This window comes from Gorilla gorilla, chromosome 2, assembly GCF_029281585.2.
Source record: "Gorilla gorilla gorilla isolate KB3781 chromosome 2, NHGRI_mGorGor1-v2.1_pri, whole genome shotgun sequence".
NCBI lineage: Eukaryota > Metazoa > Chordata > Mammalia > Primates > Hominidae > Gorilla > Gorilla gorilla.
In genome coordinates, this window is record NC_086017.1 from 56,234,204 (window position 1) to 56,259,576 (window position 25,373).

Genomic DNA, 25,373 nt, shown 5'->3' on the forward strand with positions numbered 1-25,373 from the left:
ATGGACCCCTGTAACAAAAGACAGATTAACAAGAGAAAAGTTTATTAACATACATATTTTATACATACATAGGAGCTATCCAGGGAATGAATAATTCTCAAAAAGGTGACTTTGAATTCCAGCTCATATAGCATCTTCAACAAAGTTCAGTAACATTTTAGAGATATGACAAGACAAAGAAAATGAACTTTGAGCCTTTAGGGACAGTGACTTGTAGGAAGGCAAAAGAATAAATGGAGGTAAAGGCTGGTTAGTAACACTTGTTAATGAAGATTCCTCTGGTGCCATCTCCAGCTCCACAAAGATTTAAATTTGTCTTCAGTGGTGAACCTTTGTTCACCCTGGCAGAAGGTGTGGAGGGGGGTGCAGATCCGTTTTGTCTTTGTAAGTCTATATCCTGCTTTTAGACAAATAAAGGGAGGGAAAAGAGCTTTCCTTCATCTGCTTCTTAATTGCCTTCAGCTCAACAATCCTTATGCAAAAGAGGTACATTTTAGGGTGTCAAATTCTGATCTCCCACAAAGCATAGGGATGACAGACCACCTCACCATCCCTGTTGCTTCTCTTAAGCCTGCTCACCCCTCCAAAAATATTTTCATTCTATACTGTCTCTTCAAAATCTCAGCGGAGGGTGCCCTCTCTTATCCTGCCCTCTGTGTCAGTATAAGCCAAAGATTTGAATCCTGGCTCTGCAACTATCTACCTCTGTGCTTCTCCTTGTTTATGAAATTACAGGGCTGGAGACAAAGATCACAATGTGAAGACAAAATTGGAGAGCGGTCCTAATCAGCCAGAGCAAAATTTCTGGCTCTTGCTCTTCCCCATCCTGGGTTGAATCATAGGAACAAGTGGCAAGATGCCAGGGTCAGGAGATTCCAGAAGTGGCAGCAAGCTCAGTGTTACCAGGTCAGGGATGACCAGTCTTATTATTGAAATCTCAGAGATATGCTCCAATTCCTGCCCAGAGACACATTGAGAGACAACTGGGGAACGTGCTATGTTCCTGAACAGGCAATGAGCTGTCTTCCAAGAAAAAACCTGAGACCCTTCGAGTCTCAGGTCTTACTTAGCACATATACCAGGTCTTACACAGGACACATGGTTACAACTGACTGAAATCTGGGCTGGGTGTGGGAGCTCACATCTGTAATCCCAGCCCTTCAGGAGGCTGAGGCAGGCAGATTGCCTGAGCCCAGGAGTTCGAGACCAGCCCAGGCAACATGACAAAACCCCATCTCTACAAAAAATAGTCAGGCATGGTGGCATGCACCTGTAGTCTCAGCTACTTGGGAGGCTGAGATAAGAGGATTGCTTGAGGTTGAGACTGCAGTGAAGCATGATCGTGCCACCGCACTCCAGCCTAGGCAACAGAGCGAGATCTTGTCGCAAAAGAAAGCAAAAACACAACATAACGCAACAACAACAACAACAAAAAAGCCAACTTCTTGAAATCTGGAAAGGACACCTGGACTGCCCTGAGCATTTGATTGTTGTTGGCTCTAGCAGTGGATGCATCCTTCAACCTCTGGCACTCTGCAGGGCTCAGACTGTTCTGTTCTGTTTGTTACCTGTGGAGTGCCTGCCAGACCCTGCTCTAGCTGCTTTAGATCCATTTACCCTCATAGACCCCCAGTCTTGTTATTCATATTTCATATTTGGGAAATGGAAACTTAGAAACTTGCCAAGTCCACAGCATGAGATCCTGCCTCCAGTGTCTGCTGGATTCCAGAAAGTGCCAGGGGCCAACTTAGATGACACCATGTTCTCTGCACAATCTTAGGAATGCTCCTAGTATGATGTCCCCATTGCAAAATTTACATTATCTTTTAACAAAACGTCTTTCCAAGGAGGGGCATTTAAAATAACTGAGGTTCTTCTTGCTAAGGACGTTCCTGACACAAGAGATAATTTAGCATTTCCTTTTCATTAGAAAGTTTGAAATCCTGTAATTTGTGACAATGTGGATGAACCTAGAGGATGTTATGTTAAGTGAAATAAGCCACACACAGATAGACAAATACCACATGATCTCACTCTTATGTGGAGTTTTTTTTTAAATGAGTTGCTTAGCCGGGCATGATGGCACACACCTGTAATCCTAGCTACTCAGGAGGCTGAGGTGGGAGGATGGCTTGAACTCAGAAGGTGGAGGTTGCAGTGAGCTGAGACTGTGCCACTGCACTCCGCTCTGGGTGACAGAATGAAATGCAATTTCAAAAAAAAAAAAAAAGTTGCTATCTTAGAAACAGACAGTAGAGCAGTGGTTACCAGATACTGGGGAGGAAAGAGAGGAGGTGAGAATGGGCAGCAGTTGATCAACGGGTAAAAAGTGACCATGAGATAGGAGAAACAAGTGCTGGTGCTGTGCTCCAAGTAGGGTGACGGTAGTTAATAATGAATTCTATATATCTAAATAGCTAGAAGGAGGGTTTTCAATATCATTATTTCAAAAGAAATGATAAATGTTTCAGAGGATGGATATGTAATTACCCTGATTTGATCATTGCACAATGTATACATGTAGCAAAACATCACATTGTGTCCCATAAATATATACAATTATTATGTGAATTAAATTTAAAAAAATTTTAAAGTGTTATCTAAATGAAATTTCTAACCAGATTCTGAATCCATGATACCACTGAAACCAGCACACATGATCGCAGTAAAACCTCATTATACTTCCTCCACTATCACCAACACCCTTTATTCTCTGGAAAACGAAATGTTCTGTTGTGCTCATATCATGCAAATTATCACTAGTAGGAGAGCAGAGAGTGGAAGTATATAGCAGAGTGGAAGCAGAGAGGTATAAAGACCCACAAGATAAAGAAGCTCAGAATCGTTAGAAACAGGAGCAGATGTACAGGGTTTGCCTGACTCACACTCAAGGTTGCATAAGCAAGATTTCAAAATTAATCCTGTTCTGGAGACCTCAACCCAATGTACAATGTTCCTGACTGGAAAAGAAGAACTATATTTTTCTGATTTTTTTTTTTCAAATCTTTACCATTAGTTGCCCTGTATCTCCGCCTTTTCTTTCTGCAGGAAACTGTATTTCCTACTTCTGCATACCAAATTTCTACCTCTAGATCTGTTTGGTTCAGTTGCTGAGAAGCCTGACATACCAGGACTGCCTGAGACAAGCCACAGGCTGGTGAGTTGTAGGCATTTTTTCCATTACTTTCTGATTCATAGGCTCAACGCATCTCAAAGCTGGAAATGCTGGGTCTGGGTACACCCTGGGGAACTGCAAAGCCTGCGCACTTGGGGGGAATGATCAAGATGAGAGGCAGGGGTGGGGGTGGCATGTGCACCAGAAGATGTTAGAGAAACCCTGAGGAAGAGCAGGGTGCAGCAGGTGATGGGGGAGAGTGGGCAGCAAATGAGGCCAGGACAGCCACTCTGCTCAGTCACCTATCCACACACCCAGGGGCTCACTCTGCCCCTCTGAGCACCCAAGGACGTTAAAGAGCTGGAACTGTTAGTCTAAATATAGGACCATCCAAGCTGTGAACCAAAATGTGTCCCTTGCCTCAACTCAGGAGATCCACAGAGGCAGAAGTAAGGAATTTATTTTCTGAAAGATAGATTTCTATCAGTTCTGGGTGACATGTTCTGACACTTGAAATGACACCTAGGACAGCACATTTCAGGCATCTTGCTCATTGTTCACTGTAGTAGAAGCTACATGCTAGCCAGTTGTAAAAATGAAATTAAGTAATGTGTGCACAGCATTTAACATAGCACCTGAGCTTCAGGAGCACTCAGTTAATGACCACAGTTGTGATTCTTTAGGCAGATGCATTTTTTCCAACTTTGATCAGAGGTCTTATTTAGCTTCTCCAGATTTCAAGAATCTGGCTCAGTGATATGAAATACAAGACTTGTGAAAAGTGTCAATTGCAAGAGAAATGGAAGGATAAAGTATACAGGTGGGTGGAAAAGAAATTCACAGTCACTGCCAGAAAAAAAAAATTCTTGAGAATCAAGTCCTGATGATGTTAGGGCTTATAGTTCTTATTATAAAGAGTTTTATGTACTCATTCAGTGAACATTTATTGGTGCCTCCTTTAGCCAGGTACTATCATAAGAGCTGGAAATAGAAGCATAATCCAGTCCTTGATCTTGAGGAACATGCTGTGTGTAGCAGATAACATAATAAGTGCTTATCTAGATGCATGCAGTGTTATGTGATAAGAGTAATATGACAGAGGATACAGATTAGGCTTCACAGAGAAGGGGGATTTGAGCAGGAGGTATTGAAGGGTGAATAGAGGCTCACCAATCATTTTGGGCAGAGGGGCAAGGACCTGCAAAACCACTGAAGCATGAAGGAAATGGTGAGTTTAGGGAAAATGAAGAGAAGATGGCTGTGGCTGAAGCACAGGATTTGGGATTGGAGAAGGGACTGGAGGTGAGGCTGAGAAGAGGCAAACTCAGAAAAGATGTTGTGCTGGGCAGTCTGGACATTATCTTTGAAGCCCACCACATATAAGTCATAGGGCTACTGGAGGTTTTAAGCTAAGAGTGTCTATTCAATTTCAACTTAAGAGAAGATAGGTTGAGAGGGAACATGGCTTGAGATGAGCCATGAGCAAAGGAAAGTCTACAACAAAGCCAGGAGTGAGGAGTATGTGAAGCAAGAAAGTGACAGTTGAAAGCAGTGCAGAAGGGATGAATCTGAGAGGCATCTATGAGGTGGAACTCAAATGACATAATAATACAGGGCATTTCTCTGTGTCAGATGCTGTCCTAAGTCCTTACTCCATTGATCTTCACAGCAACTCAGCATAGTTAGTATTTTATGCGTAAAGAAATCGGCACTTGAAGGAGTAATTGGCCCCAGATTACACTGCCTATAAGGATTCGAATCCAGGTTTGTTTGGCTCCAAAAACTCGCTCCTAATTTTCAGAAGGAGAAGCGACCCAGGGCAATGCCCAATTTTGCTTTTTAGGCAATGGAGGAATCCACAAGCGGGAGGAATTTTCAGGAGTGCCCCATTTGGGGTGGGTTGAATTTGAGGTCCCTGCATGATACCCACTTTGCTCACTTCAGTGCCTAAAACTGAGTATGGTTCATAGTAGGTGTTCAATAAGTGTTGATGCAGTGAATACATGCATGGGGAGATATGCAGCAGGCAATGGGAAATTCAACTCTAAGGCTTAGGGGAAAGCTGGAGCTTGAAGACAGAGCTTTAGAAAACAGTAGCATAGAAGGGAGTAGGAACCATGAGTTTAGACAATACAATTCAGGAAGAACTTTGTAGCAAGGATAAAGAGGCAAAAAATTAAAGAGGTGAGAGCTAAGTGTGGTGCCTGGGGAATCTTAAGGTGTGGGCACGGGGAGGAGATGCCAGCAAAGAACATGAATAAAAAGTGGTAGCACAGCCCCTCCCATCTGGAAGCCAAAAAGAATTGTAAATGGAGGAAGTTAGCAGAAGGATCAAATACTTGAAGAGGGTGGAATTGGAATAAAACCAGGGCATTTGAAAAATTGGGTTGTCACTGCAATCTTAACAAGAGAAGTTTTGGCAGGATGATGGAGGCAGAAAGCTGAGAGAATCATCAGTTAGAACGTTTTTGACTTCAGAGAACAGAAAATGCAGTTCATAATGGTTTTAAAACAGGGGCTTGTTTTTCTCCCAGCAATTTGAGAGGCCAAGGCGGGTGCATCAGGAGGTCAAGAGACCGAGATTATCCTGGCCAACATGGTGAAACCCCATCTCTACTAAAAATACAAAAATTAGCGGGGCATGGTGGTGCATGCCTATAGTCCCAGCTACTCAGGAGGCTGAGGCAGGAGAATCGCTTGAACCCAGGAGGTGGAGGTTGCAGTGAGCTGAGATCATGGCCACTGCACTATAGCCTGGAGACACAGCGAGACTCTGTCTCGAAAAAAAAAAAAGAAGGCAGAAGGTGAGTAGTTCAAGGGTGGGTTTAGGACTCAGTGATATTAGGATTCTGCCTGGCTTCTCATGGTTCTCTAGGTCTTCCATTCATGGCACCACGCCCTCACTAGGCATGCTGCCAGAGCAGGAGGGGCAGGTGGAGGGTTCTCTTGTGTCTGTCTTATCAGGGAAGAAGAGCTTTCTCAGAAGCCCCCAGTGGACTCCCTTTTCATATTATGGTCCAGCAATGAGTCACAGACCTATGCACCACCTGCAAAGGAGCCAGAGAAAACAAACGCCCAGCGCTTTTAGCCTGAAAATGAGAATCTGGCTTGCTGGGGAAGACAAAGGGTGTCGGAAAATGGCTGTTGGGTAAATCATTGATGTCTGCCACTAAGAATGAAAGGCAAATCAGGAACTGGCACACATGCTTTCAGGGAGATGGCTGCAAGGGAGAGGCCAAAGACTGGGAAGTTGCTTATGTGGTGCCAGACTATTTGGAAGATCATGGATTGTGGTGTTTGTGTTGTGTGGTCATCATTTTGTTCTTTGTTTACAGAACAGAGAAAGTGGATTGAACAAGGACGCATTTCCCCAGTACATCCACAACATGCTGTCCACATCTCGTTCTCGGTTTATCAGAAATACCAACGAGAGCGGTGAAGAAGTCACCACCTTTTTTGATTATGATTACGGTGCTCCCTGTCATAAATTTGACGTGAAGCAAATCGGGGCCCAACTCCTGCCTCCGCTCTACTCGCTGGTGTTCATCTTTGGTTTTGTGGGCAACATGCTGGTCGTCCTCATCTTAATAAACTGCAAAAAGCTGAAGTGCTTGACTGACATTTACCTGCTCAACCTGGCCATCTCTGATCTGCTTTTTCTTATTACTCTCCCATTGTGGGCTCACTCTGCTGCAAATGAGTGGGTCTTTGGGAATGCAATGTGCAAATTATTCACAGGGCTGTATCACATCGGTTATTTTGGCGGAATCTTCTTCATCATCCTCCTGACAATCGATAGATACCTGGCTATTGTCCATGCTGTGTTTGCTTTAAAAGCCAGGACGGTCACCTTTGGGGTGGTGACAAGTGTGATCACCTGGTTGGTGGCTGTGTTTGCTTCTGTCCCAGGAATCATCTTTACTAAATGCCAGAAAGAAGATTCTGTTTATGTCTGTGGCCCTTATTTTCCACGAGGATGGAATAATTTCCACACAATAATGAGGAACATTTTGGGGCTGGTCCTGCCGCTGCTCATCATGGTCATCTGCTACTCGGGAATCCTGAAAACCCTGCTTCGGTGTAGAAATGAGAAGAAGAGGCATAGGGCAGTGAGAGTCATCTTCACCATCATGATTGTTTACTTTCTCTTCTGGACTCCCTATAACATTGTCATTCTCCTGAACACCTTCCAGGAATTCTTCAGCCTGAGTAACTGTGAAAGCACCAGTCAACTGGACCAAGCCACGCAGGTGACAGAGACTCTTGGGATGACTCACTGCTGCATCAATCCCATCATCTATGCCTTTGTTGGGGAGAAGTTCAGAAGGTATCTCTCAGTGTACTTCCGAAAGCACATCACCAAGCGCTTCTGCAAACAATGTCCAGTTTTCTACAGGGAGACAGTGGATAGAATGACTTCAACAAACACGCCTTCCACTGGGGAGCAGGAAGTCTCAGCTGGTTTATAAAACGAGGAGCAGTTTGATTGTTGTTTATAAAGGGAGATAACAATCTGTATATAACAACAAACTTCAAGGGTTTGTTGAACAATAGAAACCTGTAAAGCAGGTGCCCAGGAACCTCAGGGCTGTGTGTACTAATATAGACTATGTTACTCAATGCATATCCAACATGTGCTCAGGGAATAATCCAGAAAAACTGTGGGTAGAGACTTTGACTCTCCAGAAAGCTCATCTCAGCTCCTGGAAAGTGCCTCATGACCTTGTGCTAATCCTCTTTTTCTAGTCTTCATAATTTCTTCACTCAATCTCTGATTCTGTCAATGTCTTGAAATCAAGGGCCAGCTGGAGGTGAAGAAGAGAATGTGACAGGCACAGATGAATGGGAGTGAGGGATAGTGGGGTCAGGGCTGAGAGGAGAAGGAGGGAGACATGAGCATGGCTGAGCCTGGACAAAGACAAAGGCGAGCAAAGGGCTCACGCATTCAGCCAGGAGATGATACTGGTCCTTAGCCCCATCTGCCACGTGTATTTAACCTTGAAGGGTTCACCAGGTCAGGGAGAGTTTGGGAACTGCAATAACCTGGGAGTTTTGGTGGAGTCCGATGATTCTCTTTTGCATAAGTGCATGACATATTTTTGCTTTATTACAGTTTATCTATGGCACCCATGCACCCTACATTTGAAATCTATGAAATATCATGCTCCATTGTTCAAATGCTTCTTAGGCCACATCCCCCTGTCTAAAAATTCAGAAAATTTTTGTTTATAAAAGATGCATTATCTATGATATGCTAATATATGTATATGCAATATATATAGGCTCTTGCTTGATCTCTCCAGGAGGTAGTGATTATGAGAAGGGGGTGGAGAATGATGAGTTCCTTCACCAGGAGCAAAGGACGGGGATCGTGTGGAACCACTGCAGAACTATTTCCGGAATCAACTAAGTGGAGAGCCAGGAAGGCTGCATCAGAACGCAGTAAAGCTTCTTGTCTGGATCTGAGCTGGTTTGTTTTGTGCTTGCTTTTCCCTGCCTTGCCACTCCCCTCGCTCTTCTCTTTTTCCCCACAGCCTTTTTCACATAGCTCTTGGCTGTAGGATTGCCCCACTCCAAAAACCAGTGTGTGGAGGTCCAGGAGCGAGACCAGGAAAGAATGTGAAAGTGACTACACAAGGACTCCTCGATGGTCGTGGAAAAGGAAAGTCAATTGGCAGAGCCCCTGAAGCCAGTCTTCAGGACAGAGAAGGAGCCTAGAGACAGAAATGACAGATCTCTGCTTTGGAAATCACACGTCTGGCTTCAAAGATGTGTGATTCACAGTGTGAATCTTGGTGTCTACGTTACCAGGCAGGAAGGCTGAGAGGAGAGAGACTCCAGCTGGGTTGGAAAACAGTATTTTCCAAACTACCTTCCAGTTCCTCATTTTTGAATACAGGCATAGAGTTCAGACTTTTTTTAAATAGTAAAAATAAAATTAAAGCTGAAAACTGCAACTTGTAAATGTGGTAAAGTGTTAGTTTGAGTTACTATCATGTCAAACGTGAAAATGCTGTATTAGTCACAGAGATAATTCTAGCTTTGAGCTTAAGAATTTTGAGCAGGTGGTATGTTTGGGAGACTGCTGAGTCAACCCAATAGTTGTTGATTGGCAGGAGTTGGAAGTGTGTGATCTGTGGGCACATTAGCCTATGTGGATGCAGCATCTAAGTAATGATGTCATTTGAATCACAGTATATGCTCCATCGCTGTCATCTCAGCTGGATCTCCATTCTCTCAAGCTTGCTTCCAAAAGCCTTTTGTGTTTTGTTTTGTATCATTATGAAGTCATGCGTTTAATCACATTCGAGTGTTTCAGTGTTTCGCAGATGTCCTTGTTGATGCTCATATTGTTCCCTATTTGGCCAGTGGGAACTCCTAAATCAAGTTGGCTTCTAATCAAAGCTTTTAAACCCTATTGGTAAAGAATGGAAGGTGGAGAAGCTCCCTGAAGTAAGCAAAGACTTTCCTCTTAGTCGAGCCAAGTTAAGAATATTCTTATGTTGCCCAGTGTGTTTCTGATCTGATGCAAGCAAGAAACACTGGGCTTCTAGAACCAGGCAACTCGGGAACTAGACTCCCAAGCTGGACTATGGCTCTACTTTCAGGCCACATGGCTAAAGAAGGTTTCAGAAAGAAGTGGGGACAGAGCAGAACTTTCACCTTCATATATTTGTATGATCCTAATAAATGCATAAAATGTTAAGTTGATGGTGATGAAATGTAAATACTGTTTTTAAAAACTATGATTTGGAAAATAAATCAATGCTATAACTATGTTGATAAAAGATTTAAAAACAACTGGCTGTTTTTTTACACTGTGGTGTGGAAGATTGTGTTTTGTTCACAACTTTTCACTTCTTCCCCTGTGTGATTACACACACCTGCCCTTGTGGTGTGACTTGCAGTGCGCCCTACAGGCCACACACCCCATGCCCTCCATCACTGGCTCTGCTGCTGGAATGTGAGCAGAACTGACATCTGCCTCATCCAAGCAGAGCCTCTTGCTCAGCCACAGGAAGGCCCATTCCAGATCACACCCCTCAGCCCATGTGCCCTGGTGAATGAGAAGACACAGGGAGCTGCAGCCACATATAACATGAGCAAGAAGTCTGTGTTTGCTGTGATGAGACACTGAGTTTTAGGGGTTGTTTGTTAAGAAGCACAAAAACCGATTAAGACATGTGGTATATAGTGACTTCATATATAGAATCTGGAAAACTATCCATTTATTTTCAATCATGAAATTCAATATGACAAGCATCCCGGAGGGTCTACCTATGCCAGACTGGGTTGGAAACAGAAAGACAGATGTTAATGCCAGTGTCCTTTAGACCTCCAAGGCCAGGGCCAGCTGCGGCATGTGAGGGGTAGAGAAGGTCCTGTGCACAGTCACAGTGCGCTGTGCAGAGCAGGAACAGAGGCATCTGTGAAAAGTGCTGAGAGCCTGGAGGACAGAGTGACTAATGCAATGACAGTCTTGCATCATAGGAATAACAGCCACAGCAGGATTTTATTGCTGCCAAAGAAACTGCAATTTAAAAATTGCCAGCCATCCGGGAGGCTGAGGCAGGAGAATGGCATGAATCCAGGAGGCGGAGCTTGCAGTGAGCCGAGATCGGGCCACTGCACTCCAGCCTGGGCAACAGAGCCAGACTCCATCTCAAAAAAAAAAAAAAAAAAAAAAAATTGCCAGCCATCTCTCTTTCTAAAGTGGAAGCCTCAAGTCTCCTTTATTCTGGGGACATTTGAGTAGGCTGTTCGAGTTAAGCAGGTGGAAGATGATGATCCCTCATCATCATTCTGAGGGATGAGTGTCTGAAGACTTTTTGGTAAGGAAGTGTCTTGACATAGCCCACCCCATGCCACCTCCCTTGATCTGTGATATCCCCAGCAGCTGGGGAGTTTGGAGCATTTTGCAAAGAGGCCCCGAAGCCTCCAGAAAGTAAACCTTCAAGATCCCATCCTTCCTTCCTCTTTTGTTTTTGCTCATTATGAAAACTTCCCTGACAAATTGAAAAGGCTTTCAGGTGAGATTAGCCCACAGGAAAAACCACCAAGGGCCACCCAGAGGGGCCACACTGTGACAGAAGGAGTATGGGCTGGTGAGCTGACCTCTGGAAGACAGTGCATGAATTGAGGGGAACAGATTGGTTCCAGGCATGGGAGGAATGAGGCTGGAAATTTCTTCAGACATTGCCACTTCGGCACTCTGTGTGTGTGTGTGTGTGTGTGTGTGTGTGTGTGTGTGTGTGTGTGTGTGTGTGTAAACAGAGTCCTGTAATGCAAGGTCCTGCCTTGGCAGCCCCAGCCTGGAGCCACAGTGAGATGTGAGCCGAGGGTTATGCTGGGAAAAACTTCTCCCTCCCAGCACCTGAAAGGCTCTGCAGGCCCAGCAGCTCAGCAAGCAAGGGTAAGGGCATGGACTAACATCTTATTTCATACTATCCCTTATAACACATCCTAATGTAATCAGCTCACAATATGAAATTATTTCATTTCTCTCCAGTCATTGTTTCAATGGGGCCTTAGGGTCGACTGGATTCTGGAGGGCCCTGCCTAGAGGAGGGGGTGCATTCTGTCCCTATGTCCCCTCCTGCTCCATCCTCCACAGCACATGCCTAGTGGTCTACCTTGTGGGGAATTTTTGTACCTCCCTCTTCTAGGCATGGACTAGCATTGAGAAGTGGGAGAGGAGTGTTAGGAAAAAGGGCAAATATAGACATACCTTGTCTTATTGTGCTTTACAGGTATTTTTGTTGTTGTTGTTGTTGTTGTTTACAAATTGAAGGTTTGTGGCAACCCTGCCTCGAGCAAGTCTATTGGTGCTCTTTTTCCAACAGCATGTGCTTGTTTTACATCTCTGTGTCACATTTTGGTAATTCTCCCAATATTTCAAACTTTGTCATTATTTCTATATCTGTTATGGTAATCTGTGATCAGTGATCTTTGATGTCACTATTGTAGTTGTTTTGGGGCACCACGAAGTGCACCCATGTAAGATGGCAAACAATCAATAAATGTCATGTGTGTTCTGACTGCTCCACAGACTGCCTGTTCCTGAGACACAATCATACATATATAACAATTATATATATATATTTATAATAATTTTATATATATATATTCATATATATTTTGAGGCAGAGTCGCACTCTGATTGCCCAAGCTGGAGTGCAATGATGTGATTTCAGCTCACTGCAACCTCTGCCTCCCCGGCTCAGGTGATTCTCCCACTTCAGCCTCCCAAGCTGGGACTACAGGTGTGCACCATCACACCCAGCTAATTTTTTTTTGTATTTTTAGGAGAGACAGGGTTTTGCCATGTTGCCCAGGTTGGCCTTGAACTCCTAGACTCAAACAATCCACCTGCCTCAGCTTCCCAAAGGGCTGGGATTACAGGCATGAGCCACTGTGCCCAGCCCAAGACACAATAATATTGAAATTAAGCCAATTAATAACCCTACAATGGCCTCTAAGTGTTCAAGAGAAAGGAAAAGTCCCACGTCTCTCACTTTAAATCAAAATCTAGAAATGATTAAGCTTAGTAAGGAGGACATATTGAAAGTCAAGGCCAAAAGCTCACCTCTTGCACCAGTTAGCCAAATTGCGACTTCACAAGAAAAGTTCTTGAATGATATTTAAGCTCTACTCCAGGGAACACGCAAATGAAGAGAAAACAAAGCAGCCATATTGCTAATATGGAGAAAGTTTGAGTGGTCTGGAGAAAAGATCCAACCAGCCACAACATTTCCTTAAGTCAAAGCCTAATCCAGAGCAAGACTCTAACTCTCTTCAATGCTATGAAGGTGGAGAGAGGTGAGGAAGCTGCAGAAGAAAAGTTTGAAGCTAGCGGAGGTTGGTTTGTGAGGTTTAATGAAAGACAACATCTCCATAACATAAAAATGCAAGATGAAGCAGCAAGTGCAAAGGGAGAAGCTGTGGCAGGTTATCCAGAAAATCTAGATAAGATAATTGATGAAAGTGTCTACACTAAACAACAGATTTTCAGTGTAGACAAAACAGTCTTATGTTGGAAGAAGATGCCATCCAGGACTTTCACAGCTAGAGAGGAGATGTCAAGGCAAGCTGCAAAGCTCCACGGGACAGGCTGACTCTCTTTTTAGAGGTGAATGCAGCTGATGACTTTAAGTTGAAGTAAATGTTCATTTACTATTTTGTAAATCCTGGGGTCATTAAGAATTATGCGAAATCTACTCTATCTGTGCTCCATAAATGGAACAATAAAGCCTGGATGACAACACATCTGTTTACAGCATGGTTTACTGAATATTTCAAGCCCACTATTGAGAACTATTGCTCAGAAAAAAAGATTCCTTTCAAAATATTACTGCTCTGCACCATGTCACTTAAGAGCTGTGTTGGAGATGTATGAGAATATTCATGTTGTTTTCATCCCTGCTAACACAAACATCCATTCTGCAGTCCATGGACCAAGACTTTCAAGTCTTATTAAGAAATATATTTCATAAGGCTATTAAGAAATAGCTATATATATATATATATATATATAGCCTTATATAGTTTATATAGCTACCATTGATAGTGATTCCATTGATGGATCTGAGCAAAGCAAATTGAAAAGCTTCTGGAAAGTAGTCATTATTCTAGACGCCATTAGGAACATTTGTAATTCATGGGAGGAGGTCAAAATACCAACATTAACAGGAGTGTGAAAGACATTGATTCCAACCCCCATAGATGACTTTCAGGGTTTCACATCTTCAGTGGAGGAAGTCGCTGTAGATGTGGTGGAAATAGCAAGAGAACTAGAACTAGAAGTGGAGCCTGAAGTTGCGACTGAATTGCCACACTCTCATGATCAAATTTGAACAGATGAAGAGTTGCTTCTTACAGATGAGCAGTGAAAGTGGTCTCTTGAGATGGAATCTCCTCCTGGTGAAGATGCTGTGAACATGGTTAAAATGACAACAATCGATTTAGAATATTACATAAATTTAGTTAATAAAGCAGTGGCAGGGTTTGAGAGGATTGACTCCAATTTTGAAAGAAGTGGGTAAAATGCTATCAAATAGCTTCACATGGTATGGAGAAATCTTTTGTGAAGGGAAGAGTCGACCAAGGTGGCAAATTGCATTGTCATCTTATTTTAAGAAATTGCCACTGCCACCCCCAGCTTTAGCAACCACCACCCTAATCAGTAAGCAGCCATCAACATCAAAACAAGACTGCCATCCTCTTCGGCAAAAACACTATGACTTGCTGAAGGCTCAGATGATGGTTAGCATTTTTAGCAATACCATATTTTTAATTAAGGTATGCACATTGGTTTTTTTGACATAATACTATTGCATACTTAATAGACTACAGTATAGGGTAAACACAACTTTCATATGCACTGGGAAACCAAAAAAGTTATTTTTGTGATATTTGCTTTATTGTGGTGGTCTGAAGCTGAACTCACAATCTCACCAAGGTGTGTCTGAACCTCTTTAGCTAACTGGCCACTGCCACAGTCCACTCTGTGTTGGTCAAGATGCCCCAGAGTGGCAGGCACACTGTGTGGTCACATCCAAGGGCCTAGAGATGGTGGGGGCTCCATATGGATCTAGACATGTGAGATCTCTCTTTGATTTGACTTCTTCCAACCCACCATTTTCTGGGTGCTGGGCTCATCTCACCCAGAAAGTAGGACCCAATGTGACAGTTCCTGCCCAGTTCCCTCCTGTGGTAGCCACTTGACCCAGGGGCACTCTTGATCCTTGCAGCCTCACTTACACACCCTATCTCTACCCCTATCACCTCTCTCCAATCCCCACTCCCCCTGCTCTGCTTGTCTGCTGTCCAGTGGGGGCCCCACCCATGCTGGCCTCTCCTTTTGCAAGTCCCCATTCCTCATATGGTTTCTTCAGAGCCCCTTTCTTTGGCTTTGAGGAGAGGTGCCCTCACTCGCTTCCCCACCAATCCTGCCCACTTCTACAGTCCATTCATTATCTTAATTGCCTCCGTATACAGACTGGAGTGAGAGGAGTTGATGTGATGGGTGTGGATACAGGGCTGGTGCTGTCATCTTCTAGTAAGCCCTGGGAGAGGTGTCTGAGCCCAGGTGTCAGTGGTTTTCTTTGGAACTGTGAGTGCATAACACTTCTTTGCCTTCAGCCTTAGGCCATAGTTGCTAGTTCTGGGACAACCAGAAAAGTCCTACATAATCTCGTGTTATGTGCAGAGCTGAGTATAGAGCTCCAGGTATGATCTGACTCACTTAAGATCACAGTGAGTCTATTTTATTGTTGAACTGTTAGCTTAGACATCTGTTACTGTACCTACATGGCACTAGCCTCACACCTAGACACCGATCTGAAAGAAATCCCCTAAATGCATAGAGAAGACTTCTCAGCTGAGCTAAGGGGCTCCCACCAGGTTTGAGCCTATCTAATGAATCCATGAGGTAGACAGCCTGCACGTGTCCACTTGGTTTGATGAATTGCACAAATCCCTATGGGGGATGTGGTCCATGGGCTGGGAAGTGGGTTACCCTGGGAAAGGTCTACAGGACAGAGGCAGGGATGGAGACAACAGCATGGTGAGTTCCCAACCCACCCACAATGATAGGTGTCTGAGGCAGAAGGCAAAGAGGCTGTCACCTGGTGGGTGTCATAAGACTCAAGTGTCATTGCTGAGGCACATGGGTAACAAAGCATGGCACTGGATGGGGGTGGATTCTTCCTATTTCTGTGAGGATCAGGGGGACTCCCTGGCTCTCCTGGTAAAGGTGGCTCCGGTGACAGGAAGGGTGTACTTCTTGACAGGGATGTCAGAGCACTGATGGTGACAATCAGTGTGACACTGCTCACATGACTGAACAACGGGAAGAGCCCGACTGTCTACTGAACAACGGGAAGAGCCCGACTGTCTAATGACGGAGCTCTGTTAAATATAGTTAAGGCTATTTTGTTGAATGAATGAAGCCAGACAGGAAAGAGGACAGTATCTGTAATCCATTTATAGAAGTTAAAGACAGGCTCATTTAATCTCTATGAAGACAGAGTGGCCCTTACCTCTGGGTGGAGCAAAAGGCACCTTCTGAAGTGATAGGGATGTTCCTTATCATCTTGATCCGGAGTGGTAGTTACATGCATGTATGCATATCAAAACTCACCAAGCTGTACCACTAAGTGTGTTCTTCCTCAATAAAAATAATAAAGAACTACACTTATAAAGAATTTTTTAATAATATAGGAAAATGTCTACACTATAATCTTTAGCTAAAAAAAAAAAAGAAGCCGCCTACAGAATGGTATATGCATGAGAACAATTAATCGAAAAGTGAATGGGAAAAGTCAGGATTGAAACATCATGTTTTAAAAGATATTGTTTTGATACTGTGAGGATGTACCTAAGTTTTTCCTTTTTTCTGTTTTTCCCAATTTTATACAATGAGCATGTGTTGGTTTTATAATTAGACATTTTGTTTGTTTGGTTTGGTTTTGAGACACAGCTTGCTGTCACCCAGGTTGGAGTGCAATGGCCCAATCTTGGTTCACTGCAACCTCCATCTCCTGGGTTCAAGAGATTCTCCCACTTCAGCCTCCTGAGTAGCTGGGACTATAGGGGCGCACCACCACATCCAGCTAATTTTGTGTATTTTTAGTAGAGATGGGGTTTCACCATGCTGGCCAGGTTGGTCTCAAACTCCTGACCTCAAGTTATCCACTCGCCTTGGCTTCCCAAAGTGCTGGGATTACAGGCATGAGCCACCGCACCCAGCCTAGACATTTGTTTTTAAAAATAAAAGATTCATTTGCTCTTTTTACAGCCCGTCTCACTGTTGACTGATATTGACCAGGAGTTAACTCAGACCCCAGGGATTTTCACAACAGCTGCTGTATGACAGGGTTTCTGCTCACTGTGCTCATGTAGTTGGCCCTTGCACCCAAAGTGAATAATTAACATTCTCCCCATCCTGTTGATGATGCTCTGAAAATATGGTCCAGAAATGGTGTGAGCAAGGAGACAGCAAAGCAATGCTTGGAACATAGGTGCAGTGACTAGACATGGAGCAGCTGTTTAAAGACAAAAAGGCCCCAAAAAGGAGGGATGGCATGAAACACCCTCCAATATGGGCATGGAGTCTAGAGTGACAAAGTGATCAAAAGTTCATTTCCTATGGGGTGTCCGAATGTACTTAATAATAAAAAGAGAACAAGAGCGATGCAAACTGAGAGGGACAAAGCAGAAAGAGTAGCAGACACCAAGCAACTAAGTCACAGCATGATAAGCTGCTAGTTTGTTGTCACTATTGTATCCGGAACAACATTTCATTTAAATGCTGAAGAATTTCCCATGGGTCGCCACTTTCTTGTGAATCCTTGGGCTGAACCCCCCTGTCCTGAGTGGTTACTAGAACACACCTCTGGACCAGAAACACAAAAGTGGAGTAACACACACAGCAAAGCTGTGCTTCCTTGTTTCAGCCTGTGAATCCTCACCTTGTTTCCCATCTAGCCTATACTTTTCAAACCAACTTGGCCATAGAATCATGGTATTAGGGTGGAAGCTGCCCCAGGTCTAGCACGTCATTTAACAGATGAGGAAATGGAAGCTTGGGCAGTGGAAGTATCTTGCCAAGGTCACACAGCAAGTCAGCAGCACAGCGTGTGTGACTCCGAGCCTGCTCCGCTAGCCCACATTGCCCTCTGGGGGTGAGTATGTCTTCACATCCTCCAATACCCTAATGACAGACACACAGAACATGGCAAAGCCTCAGCTCTGCATGGTGAAAGTAAGAACCAGCAATTGCCACAAACAGAAATACAGTGTTGGTCCGGCAGCCTCCGGGAGTTCTGCACAAGTGGATTACCAGTGAATACAAGGCTATCTTTCGAAAAATCAAAGTTGTATTTATGCTATTTTCTATAAAATTTTATATTAATTTATTTGTTACCTATTTTTGAACTCTTTCAAAAGCACACTTTATATTTCCCTGCTTAAACAGTCCCCCAAGGGTGGGTGCCCAAAAGGCTCTACACTTGTTACCATCCCCTCTCCACCACAGGCGTATTGAGTAAGTTTGTATTTGGGTTTTTTAAAAACCTCCACTCTACAGTTAAGAAAGCTAAGGCACAGAGCTTCAATAATTTGGTCAGAGCCAAGTAGCAGTAATGAAGCTGGAGGTTAAACCCAGCAGCATGACTGCAGTTCTTAATCAATGCCTTTTGAATTGCACATATGGGATGAACTAGAACATTTTCTCGATGATTCTCTGTCCTTGTTATGATTATGTTACTGAGCTCTGTTGTAGCACAGACATATGTCCCTAAATGGGGCGGGGGTGGGGGTGTCTTGATCGCTGGGCTATTTCTATACTGTTCTGGCTTTTCCCAAGCAGTCATTTCTTTCTATTCTCCAAGCACCAGCAATTAGCTTTACCTTTTCAGCTTCTAGTTTGCTGAAACTAATCTGCTATAGACAGAGACTCCAGTGAACCAATTTTATTAGGATTTAATCAAATAAACTCTCTCTGACGAAGGATTGCTGAAAGAGTAACTAGGAGTTTGATGTTTACTGAGTGCATAGTATGCGCTAGATGCTGGCCGTGGATGCCTCATAGAATCCTCCCAGCAACTCATGAAATGACTACTGTCATTCAGCCCAATACCCAGACGAGAAAGCTGAGGGTAAGACAGGTTTCAAGCTTGGCAGTCTGACTACAGAGGCCACTGGCTTAGCCCCTGGGTTAGTCTGCCTCTGTAGGATAGGGGGCATGTAATTTTGCTGTTTGGGGTCGCCTTTGCCTTCTTAGAGATCACAAGCCAAAGCTTTTTATTCTAGAGCCAAGGTCACGGAAGCCCAGAGGGCATCTTGTGGCTCGGGAGTAGCTCTCTGCTGTCTTCTCAGCTCTGCTGACAATACTTGAGATTTTCAGATGTCACCAACCACCAAGAGAGCTTGATATGACTGTATATAGTATAGTCATAAAGAACCTGAACTTGACCATATACTTATGTCATGTGGAAAATTTCTCATAGCTCCAGATAGATTATATCTGGAGTGAAGAATCCTGCCACCTATGTATCTGGCATAGTGTGAGTCCTCATAAATGCTTACTGGTTTGAAGGGCAACAAAATGGTGAACAGAGTGAAAATCCCCACTAAGATCCTGGGTCCAGAAAAAGATGGGAAACCTGTTTAGCTCACCCGTGAGCCCATAGTTAAAACTCTTTAGACAACAGGTTGTTTCCATTTACAGAGAACAATAATATTGAGTGGTGAGCATCTGTGTGGGGGTTGGGGTGGGATAGGGGATACGGGGAGAGTGGAGAAAGAGGGAGCACAGGGTTAATGTGAAGTCCAGGATCCCCCTCTACATTTAAAGTTGGTTTAAGTTGGCTTTAATTAATAGCAACTCTTAAGATAATCAGAATTTTCTTAACCTTTTAGCCTTACTGTTGAAAAGCCCTGTGATCTTGTACAAATCATTTGCTTCTTGGATAGTAATTTCTTTTACTAAAATGTGGGCTTTTGACTAGATGAATGTAAATGTTCTTCTAGCTCTGATATCCTTTATTCTTTATATTTTCTAACAGATTCTGTGTAGTGGGATGAGCAGAGAACAAAAACAAAATAATCCGGTGAGGAAAGCCCGTAAATAAACTTTTAGACCAGAGATCTATTCTCTAGCTTATTTTAAGCTCACCTTAAAAAGAAGAACTGTTCTCTGATTCTTTTCGCCTTCAATACACTTAATGATTTAACTCCACCCTCCTTCAAAAGAAACAGCATTTCCTACTTTTATACTGTCTATATGATTGATTTGCACAGCTCATCTGGCCAGAAGAGCTGAGACATCCGTTCCCCTACAAGAAACTCTCCCCGGTAAGTAACCTCTCAGCTGCTTGGCCTATTAGTTAGCTTCTGAGATGAGTAAAAGACTTTACAGGAAACCCATAGAAGACATTTGGCAAACACCAAGTGCTCGTACAATTATCTTAAAATATAATCTTTAAGATAAGGAAAGGGTCGGAGTTTAGAATGAGTTTCAGATGGTTATAACATCAAAGATACAAAACATGATTGTGAGTGAAAGACTTTAAAGGGAGCAATAGTATTTTAATAACTAACAATCCTTACCTCTCAAAAGAAAGATTTGCAGAGAGATGAGTCTTAGCTGAAATCTTGAAATCTTATCTTCTGCTAAGGAGAACTAAACCCTCTCCAGTGAGATGCCTTCTGAATATGTGCCCACAAGAAGTTGTGTCTAAGTCTGGTTCTCTTTTTTCTTTTTCCTGCAGACAAGAGGGAAGCCTAAAAATGGTCAAAATTAATATTAAATTACAAACGCCAAATAAAATTTTCCTCTAATATATCAGTTTCATGGCACAGTTAGTATATAATTCTCTATGGTTCAAAATTAAAAATGAGCTTTTCTAGGGGCTTCTCTCAGCTGCCTAGTCTAAGGTGCAGGGAGTTTGAGACTCACAGGATTTAATAAGAGAAAATTCTCAGCTAGAGCAGCTGAACTTAAATAGACTAGGCAAGACAGCTGGTTATAAGACTAAACTACCCAGAATGCATGGCATTCATCTGTGGTGACAGATGAAACATTTTTTATTTTATTATTTCTTGGGTATGTGTGACAACTCTTAATTGTGGCCACTCAGAAACTACAAACACAAACTTCACAGAAAATGTGAGGATTTTACAATTGGCTGTTGGCATCTATGACCTTCTCTGGGGACTTGGGCACCCGGCCATTTCACTCTGACTACATCATGGCACCAAACATCTGATGGTCTTGCCTTTTAATTCTCTTTTTGAGGAGTGAGAGGGAGGGTAGCATGGTAGTTAAGAGTGCAGGCTTCCCGCATTCAAAATCGGTTGCTTACTAGCTGTGTGGCTTTGAGCAAGTTACTCACCCTCTCTGTGCTTCAAGGTCCTTGTCTGCAAAATGTGAAAAATATTTCCTGCCTCATAAGGTTGCCCTGAGGATTAAATGAATGAATGGGTATCACGCTTAGAACAGTGATTGGCATCCAGTAAGTGCCCTCGAGGCCTCTTAATTATTACTGGCTTGCTCATAGTGCATGTTCTTTGTGGGTTAACTCCAGCGTCAATAAAAATGTTAAGACTGAGTTGCAGCTGGGCATGGTGGCTCATGCCTGTAATCCCAGCATTCTAGGAGGCTGAGGCAGGAGGATCGCTTGAGCCCAGGAGTTCGAGACCAGCCTGGGCAACATAGTGTGATCTCGTCTCTATAAAAATAAACAAAATTAGCTGGGCATGGTGGCGCCTGTAGTCCCCAGCCACTTGGAGGGGTGAGGTGAGAGGATTGCTTGAGCCCGGGATGGTCCAGGCTGCAGTGAGCCATGATCATGCCACTGCACTCCAGACTGAGCGACAGAGTGAGACCCTGTCTCACAACAACAACAGCAACAAAAAGGCTGAGCTGCACCATGCTTGACCCAGTTTCTTAAAATTGTTGTCAAAGCTTCATTCACTCCATGGTGTTATAGAGCACAAGATTTTATTTGGTGAGATGGTGCTTTCATGAATTCCCCCAACAGAGCCAAGCTCTCCATCTAGTGGGCAGGGAAGCTAGCAGCAAACCTTCCCTTCACTACAAAACTTCATTGTTTGGCCAAAAAGGGAGTTAATTCAATGTAGACATCTATGTATGCAATTAAAAACCTATTGATGTATAAAACAGTTTGCATTCATGGAGGGCCACTAAATACATTCTAGGACTTTATAAAAGATCACTTTTTATTTATTCACAGGGTGGAACAAGATGGATTATCAAGTGTCAAGTCCAACCTATGACATCGATTATTATACATCGGAGCCCTGCCAAAAAACCAATGTGAAGCAAATCGCAGCCCGCCTCCTGCCTCCGCTCTACTCACTGGTGTTCATCTTTGGTTTTGTGGGCAACATGCTGGTCATCCTCATCCTGATAAACTGCAAAAGGCTGAAGAGCATGACTGACATCTACCTGCTCAACCTGGCCATCTCTGACCTGTTTTTCCTTCTTACTGTCCCCTTCTGGGCTCACTATGCTGCTGCCCAGTGGGACTTTGGAAATACAATGTGTCAACTCTTGACAGGGCTCTATTTTATAGGCTTCTTCTCTGGAATCTTCTTCATCATCCTCCTGACAATCGATAGGTACCTGGCTATCGTCCATGCTGTGTTTGCTTTAAAAGCCAGGACGGTCACGTTTGGGGTGGTGACAAGTGTGATCACTTGGGTGGTGGCTGTGTTTGCGTCTCTCCCAGGAATCATCTTTACCAGATCTCAAAAAGAAGGTCTTCATTACACCTGCAGCTCTCATTTTCCATACAGTCAGTATCAATTCTGGAAGAATTTCCAGACATTAAAGATAGTCATCTTGGGGCTGGTCCTGCCACTGCTTGTCATGGTCATCTGCTACTCGGGAATCCTAAAAACTCTGCTTCGGTGTCGAAATGAGAAGAAGAGGCACAGGGCTGTGAGGCTTATCTTCACCATCATGATTGTTTATTTTCTCTTCTGGGCTCCCTACAACATTGTCCTTCTCTTGAACACCTTCCAGGAATTCTTTGGCCTGAATAATTGCAGTAGCTCTAACAGGTTGGACCAAGCCATGCAGGTGACAGAGACTCTTGGGATGACGCACTGCTGCATCAACCCCATCATCTATGCCTTTGTCGGGGAGAAGTTCAGAAACTACCTCTTAGTCTTCTTCCAAAAGCACATTGCCAAACGCTTCTGCAAATGCTGTTCTATTTTCCAGCAAGAGGCTCCCGAGCGAGCAAGCTCAGTTTACACCCGATCCACTGGGGAGCAGGAAATATCTGTGGGCTTGTGACCCGGACTCAAGTGGACTGGTGACCCAGTCAGAGTTGTGCACATGGCTTGGTTTTCATACACAGCCTGGGCTGGGGGTGGGGTGGGAGAGGTCCTTTTTAAAAGGAAGTTACTGTTATAGAGGGTCTAAGATTCATCCATTTATTTGGCATCTGTTTAAAGTAGATTAGATCTTTTAAGCCCATCAATTATAGAAAGCCGAATCAAAATATGTTGATGAAAAATAGCAACCTTTTTATCTCCCCTTCACATGCATCAAGTTATTGACAAACTCTCCCTTCACTCCGAAAGTTCCTTATGTATATTTAAAAGAAAGCCTCAGAGAATTGCTGATTCTTGAGTTTAGTGATCTGAACAGAAATACCAAAATTATTTCAGAAATGTACAACTTTTTACCTTGTACAAGGCAACATATAGGTTGTAAATGTGTTTAAAATAGGTCTTTGTCTTGCTATGGGGAGAAAAGACATGAATATGATTAGTTAAGAAATGACACTTTTCGTGTGTGATTTCCCCTCCAAGGTATGGTTAATAAGTTTCACTGACTTAGAACCAGGCGAGAGCCTTGTGGCCTGGGAGAGCTGGGGAAGCTTCTTAAATGAGAAGGAATTTGAGTTGGATCATCTGTTGCTGGCAGAGACAGAAGCCTCACTGCAAGCACTGCATGGGCAAGCTTGGCTGTAGAAGGAGACAGAGCTGGTTGGGAAGACCTGGGGAGGAAGGACAAGGCTAGATCATGAAGAACCTTGATGGCATTGCTCCGTCTAAGTCATGAGCTGAGCAGGGAGATCCTGGTTGTTGTTGCAGAAGGTTTACTCTGTGGCCAAAGGAGGGTCAGGAAGGATGAGCATTTAGGGCAAGGAGACCACCAACAGCCCTCAGGTCAGGGTGAGGATGGCCTCTGCTAAGCTCAAGGCGTGAGGATGGGAAGGAGGGAGGTATTCATGAAGATGGGAAGGAGGGAGGTATTCGTGCAGCATATGAGGATGCAGAGTCAGCAGAACTGGGGTGGATTTGGGTTGGAGGTGAGGGTCAGAGAGGAGTCAGAGAGAATCCCTAGCCTTCAAGCAGATTGGAGAAACCCTTGAAAAGACATCAAGCACAGAAGGAGGAGGAGGTTTAGGTCAAGAAGAAGATGGATTGGTGTAAAAAGATGGGTCTGGTTTGCAGAGCTTGAACACAGTCTCACCCAGACTCCAGGCTGTCTTTCACTGAATGCTTCTGACTTCAGAGATTTCCTTCCCATCCCGGCTCAAATACTGAGGGGTCTCCAGGAGGAGACCAGATTTATGAATACACGAGGTATGAGGTCTAGGAACATACTTCAGCTCACACATGAGATCTAGGTGAGGATTGATTACCTAGTAGTCATTTCATGGGTTGTTGGGAGGATTCTATGAGGCAACCACAGGCAGCATTTAGCACATACTACACATTCAATAAGCATCAAACTCTTAGTTACTCATTCAGGGATAGCACTGAGCAAAGCATTGAGCAAAGGGGTCCCATAGAGGTGAGGGAAGCCTGAAAAACTAAGATGCTGCCTTCCCAGTGCACACAAGTGTAGGTATCATTTTCTGCATTTAACCATCAATAGGCAAAGGGGGGAAGGGACATATTCATTTGGAAATAAGCTGCCTTGAGCCTTAAAACCCACAAAAGTACAATTTACCAGCCTCCGTATTTCAGACTGAATGGGGGTGGGGGGGGGCGCCTTAGGTACTTATTCCAGATGCCTTCTCCAGACAAACCAGAAGCAACAGAAAAAATCGTCTCTCCCTCCCTTTGAAATGAATATACCCCTTAGTGTTTGGGTATATTCATTTCAAAGGGAGAGAGAGGTTTTTTTCTGTTGTTTCTCATATGATTGTGCACACAGTTGAGACTGTTTTGAATTTGGGGGATGGCTAAAACCATCATAGTACAGGTAAGGTGAGGGAATAGAAAGTGGTGAGAACTACTCAGGGAATGAAGGTGTCAGAATAATAAGAGGTGCTACTGACTTTCTCAGCCTCTGAATATGAACGGTGAGCATTGTGGCTGTCAGCAGGAAGCAACGAAGGGAAATGTCTTTCCTTTTGCTCTTAAGTTGTGGAGAGTGCAAGAGTAGCATAGGACCCTACCCTCTGGGCCAAGTCAAAGACATTCTGACATCTTAGTATTTGCATATTCTTATGTATGTGAAAGTTACAAATTGCTTGAAAGAAAATATGCATCTAATAAAAAACACCTTCTAAAATAATTCATTATATTCTTGCTCTTTCAGTCAAGTGTACATTTAGAGAATAGCACATAAAACTGCCAAAGCATTTTATAAGCAGCTGTTTTCTTCCTTAGTGTGTGTGCATGTGTGTGTGATGTATACAAAGAGAGAGATAATTGTATTTTTGTATTTTCTTTTAAATAATTTTTAAAATTGACCCTTTTCCTG

General features: G+C 43.6%; 2 protein-coding genes and 1 long non-coding RNA gene across 4 annotated transcripts in view; 2 read left to right on the plus strand and 1 right to left on the minus strand.

Moving 5' to 3' along the window:
* Window positions 1–3,090: 3,090 nt before the first annotated feature.
* On the plus strand, window positions 3,091–8,833 carry CCR2 (C-C motif chemokine receptor 2). Its single transcript, XM_004034015.4, has 3 exons — window positions 3,091–3,157; window positions 6,451–7,442; window positions 8,650–8,833. Exons 2-3 carry the CDS (start codon window positions 6,502–6,504, stop codon window positions 8,831–8,833), a joined length of 1,125 nt encoding a protein of 374 aa, XP_004034063.1. The 5' UTR covers window positions 3,091–3,157; window positions 6,451–6,501.
* Window positions 8,834–12,974: 4,141 nt separating this feature from the next.
* Window positions 12,975–25,373, minus strand: part of LOC115934065 (uncharacterized) — a 42,097-nt gene continuing 29,698 nt past the window's right edge. For both annotated transcript variants that reach the window (XR_010132807.1, XR_004069920.3), the window contains 2 exons: window positions 20,228–20,401; window positions 12,975–14,044 (listed from right to left, as the gene is read on the minus strand). This is a non-coding gene — a long non-coding RNA (uncharacterized lncRNA). The remainder of the gene's footprint in view (window positions 14,045–20,227; window positions 20,402–25,373) is intronic.
* Window positions 19,684–25,184, plus strand: CCR5 (C-C motif chemokine receptor 5). Its single transcript, XM_004034016.4, has 2 exons — window positions 19,684–19,972; window positions 21,874–25,184. The coding sequence occupies exon 2, from the start codon at window positions 21,885–21,887 to the stop codon at window positions 22,941–22,943; it is 1,059 nt and encodes a 352-aa protein (XP_004034064.1). The 5' UTR covers window positions 19,684–19,972; window positions 21,874–21,884; the 3' UTR covers window positions 22,944–25,184.

Excerpts from the sequence above, each read along its gene's own strand:
- CCR5 (XM_004034016.4), top strand. The coding sequence starts at position 21,885 with ATGGATTATCAAGTGTCAAGTCCAACCTATGACATCGATTATTATACA.
- CCR2 (XM_004034015.4), top strand. The coding sequence starts at position 6,502 with ATGCTGTCCACATCTCGTTCTCGGTTTATCAGAAATACCAACGAGAGC. Across the intron at positions 7,443-8,649 it reads GTTGGGGAGAAGTTCAGAAG|CCTTTTTCACATAGCTCTTG; the intron begins GTATCTCTCAGT and ends TTTTCCCCACAG.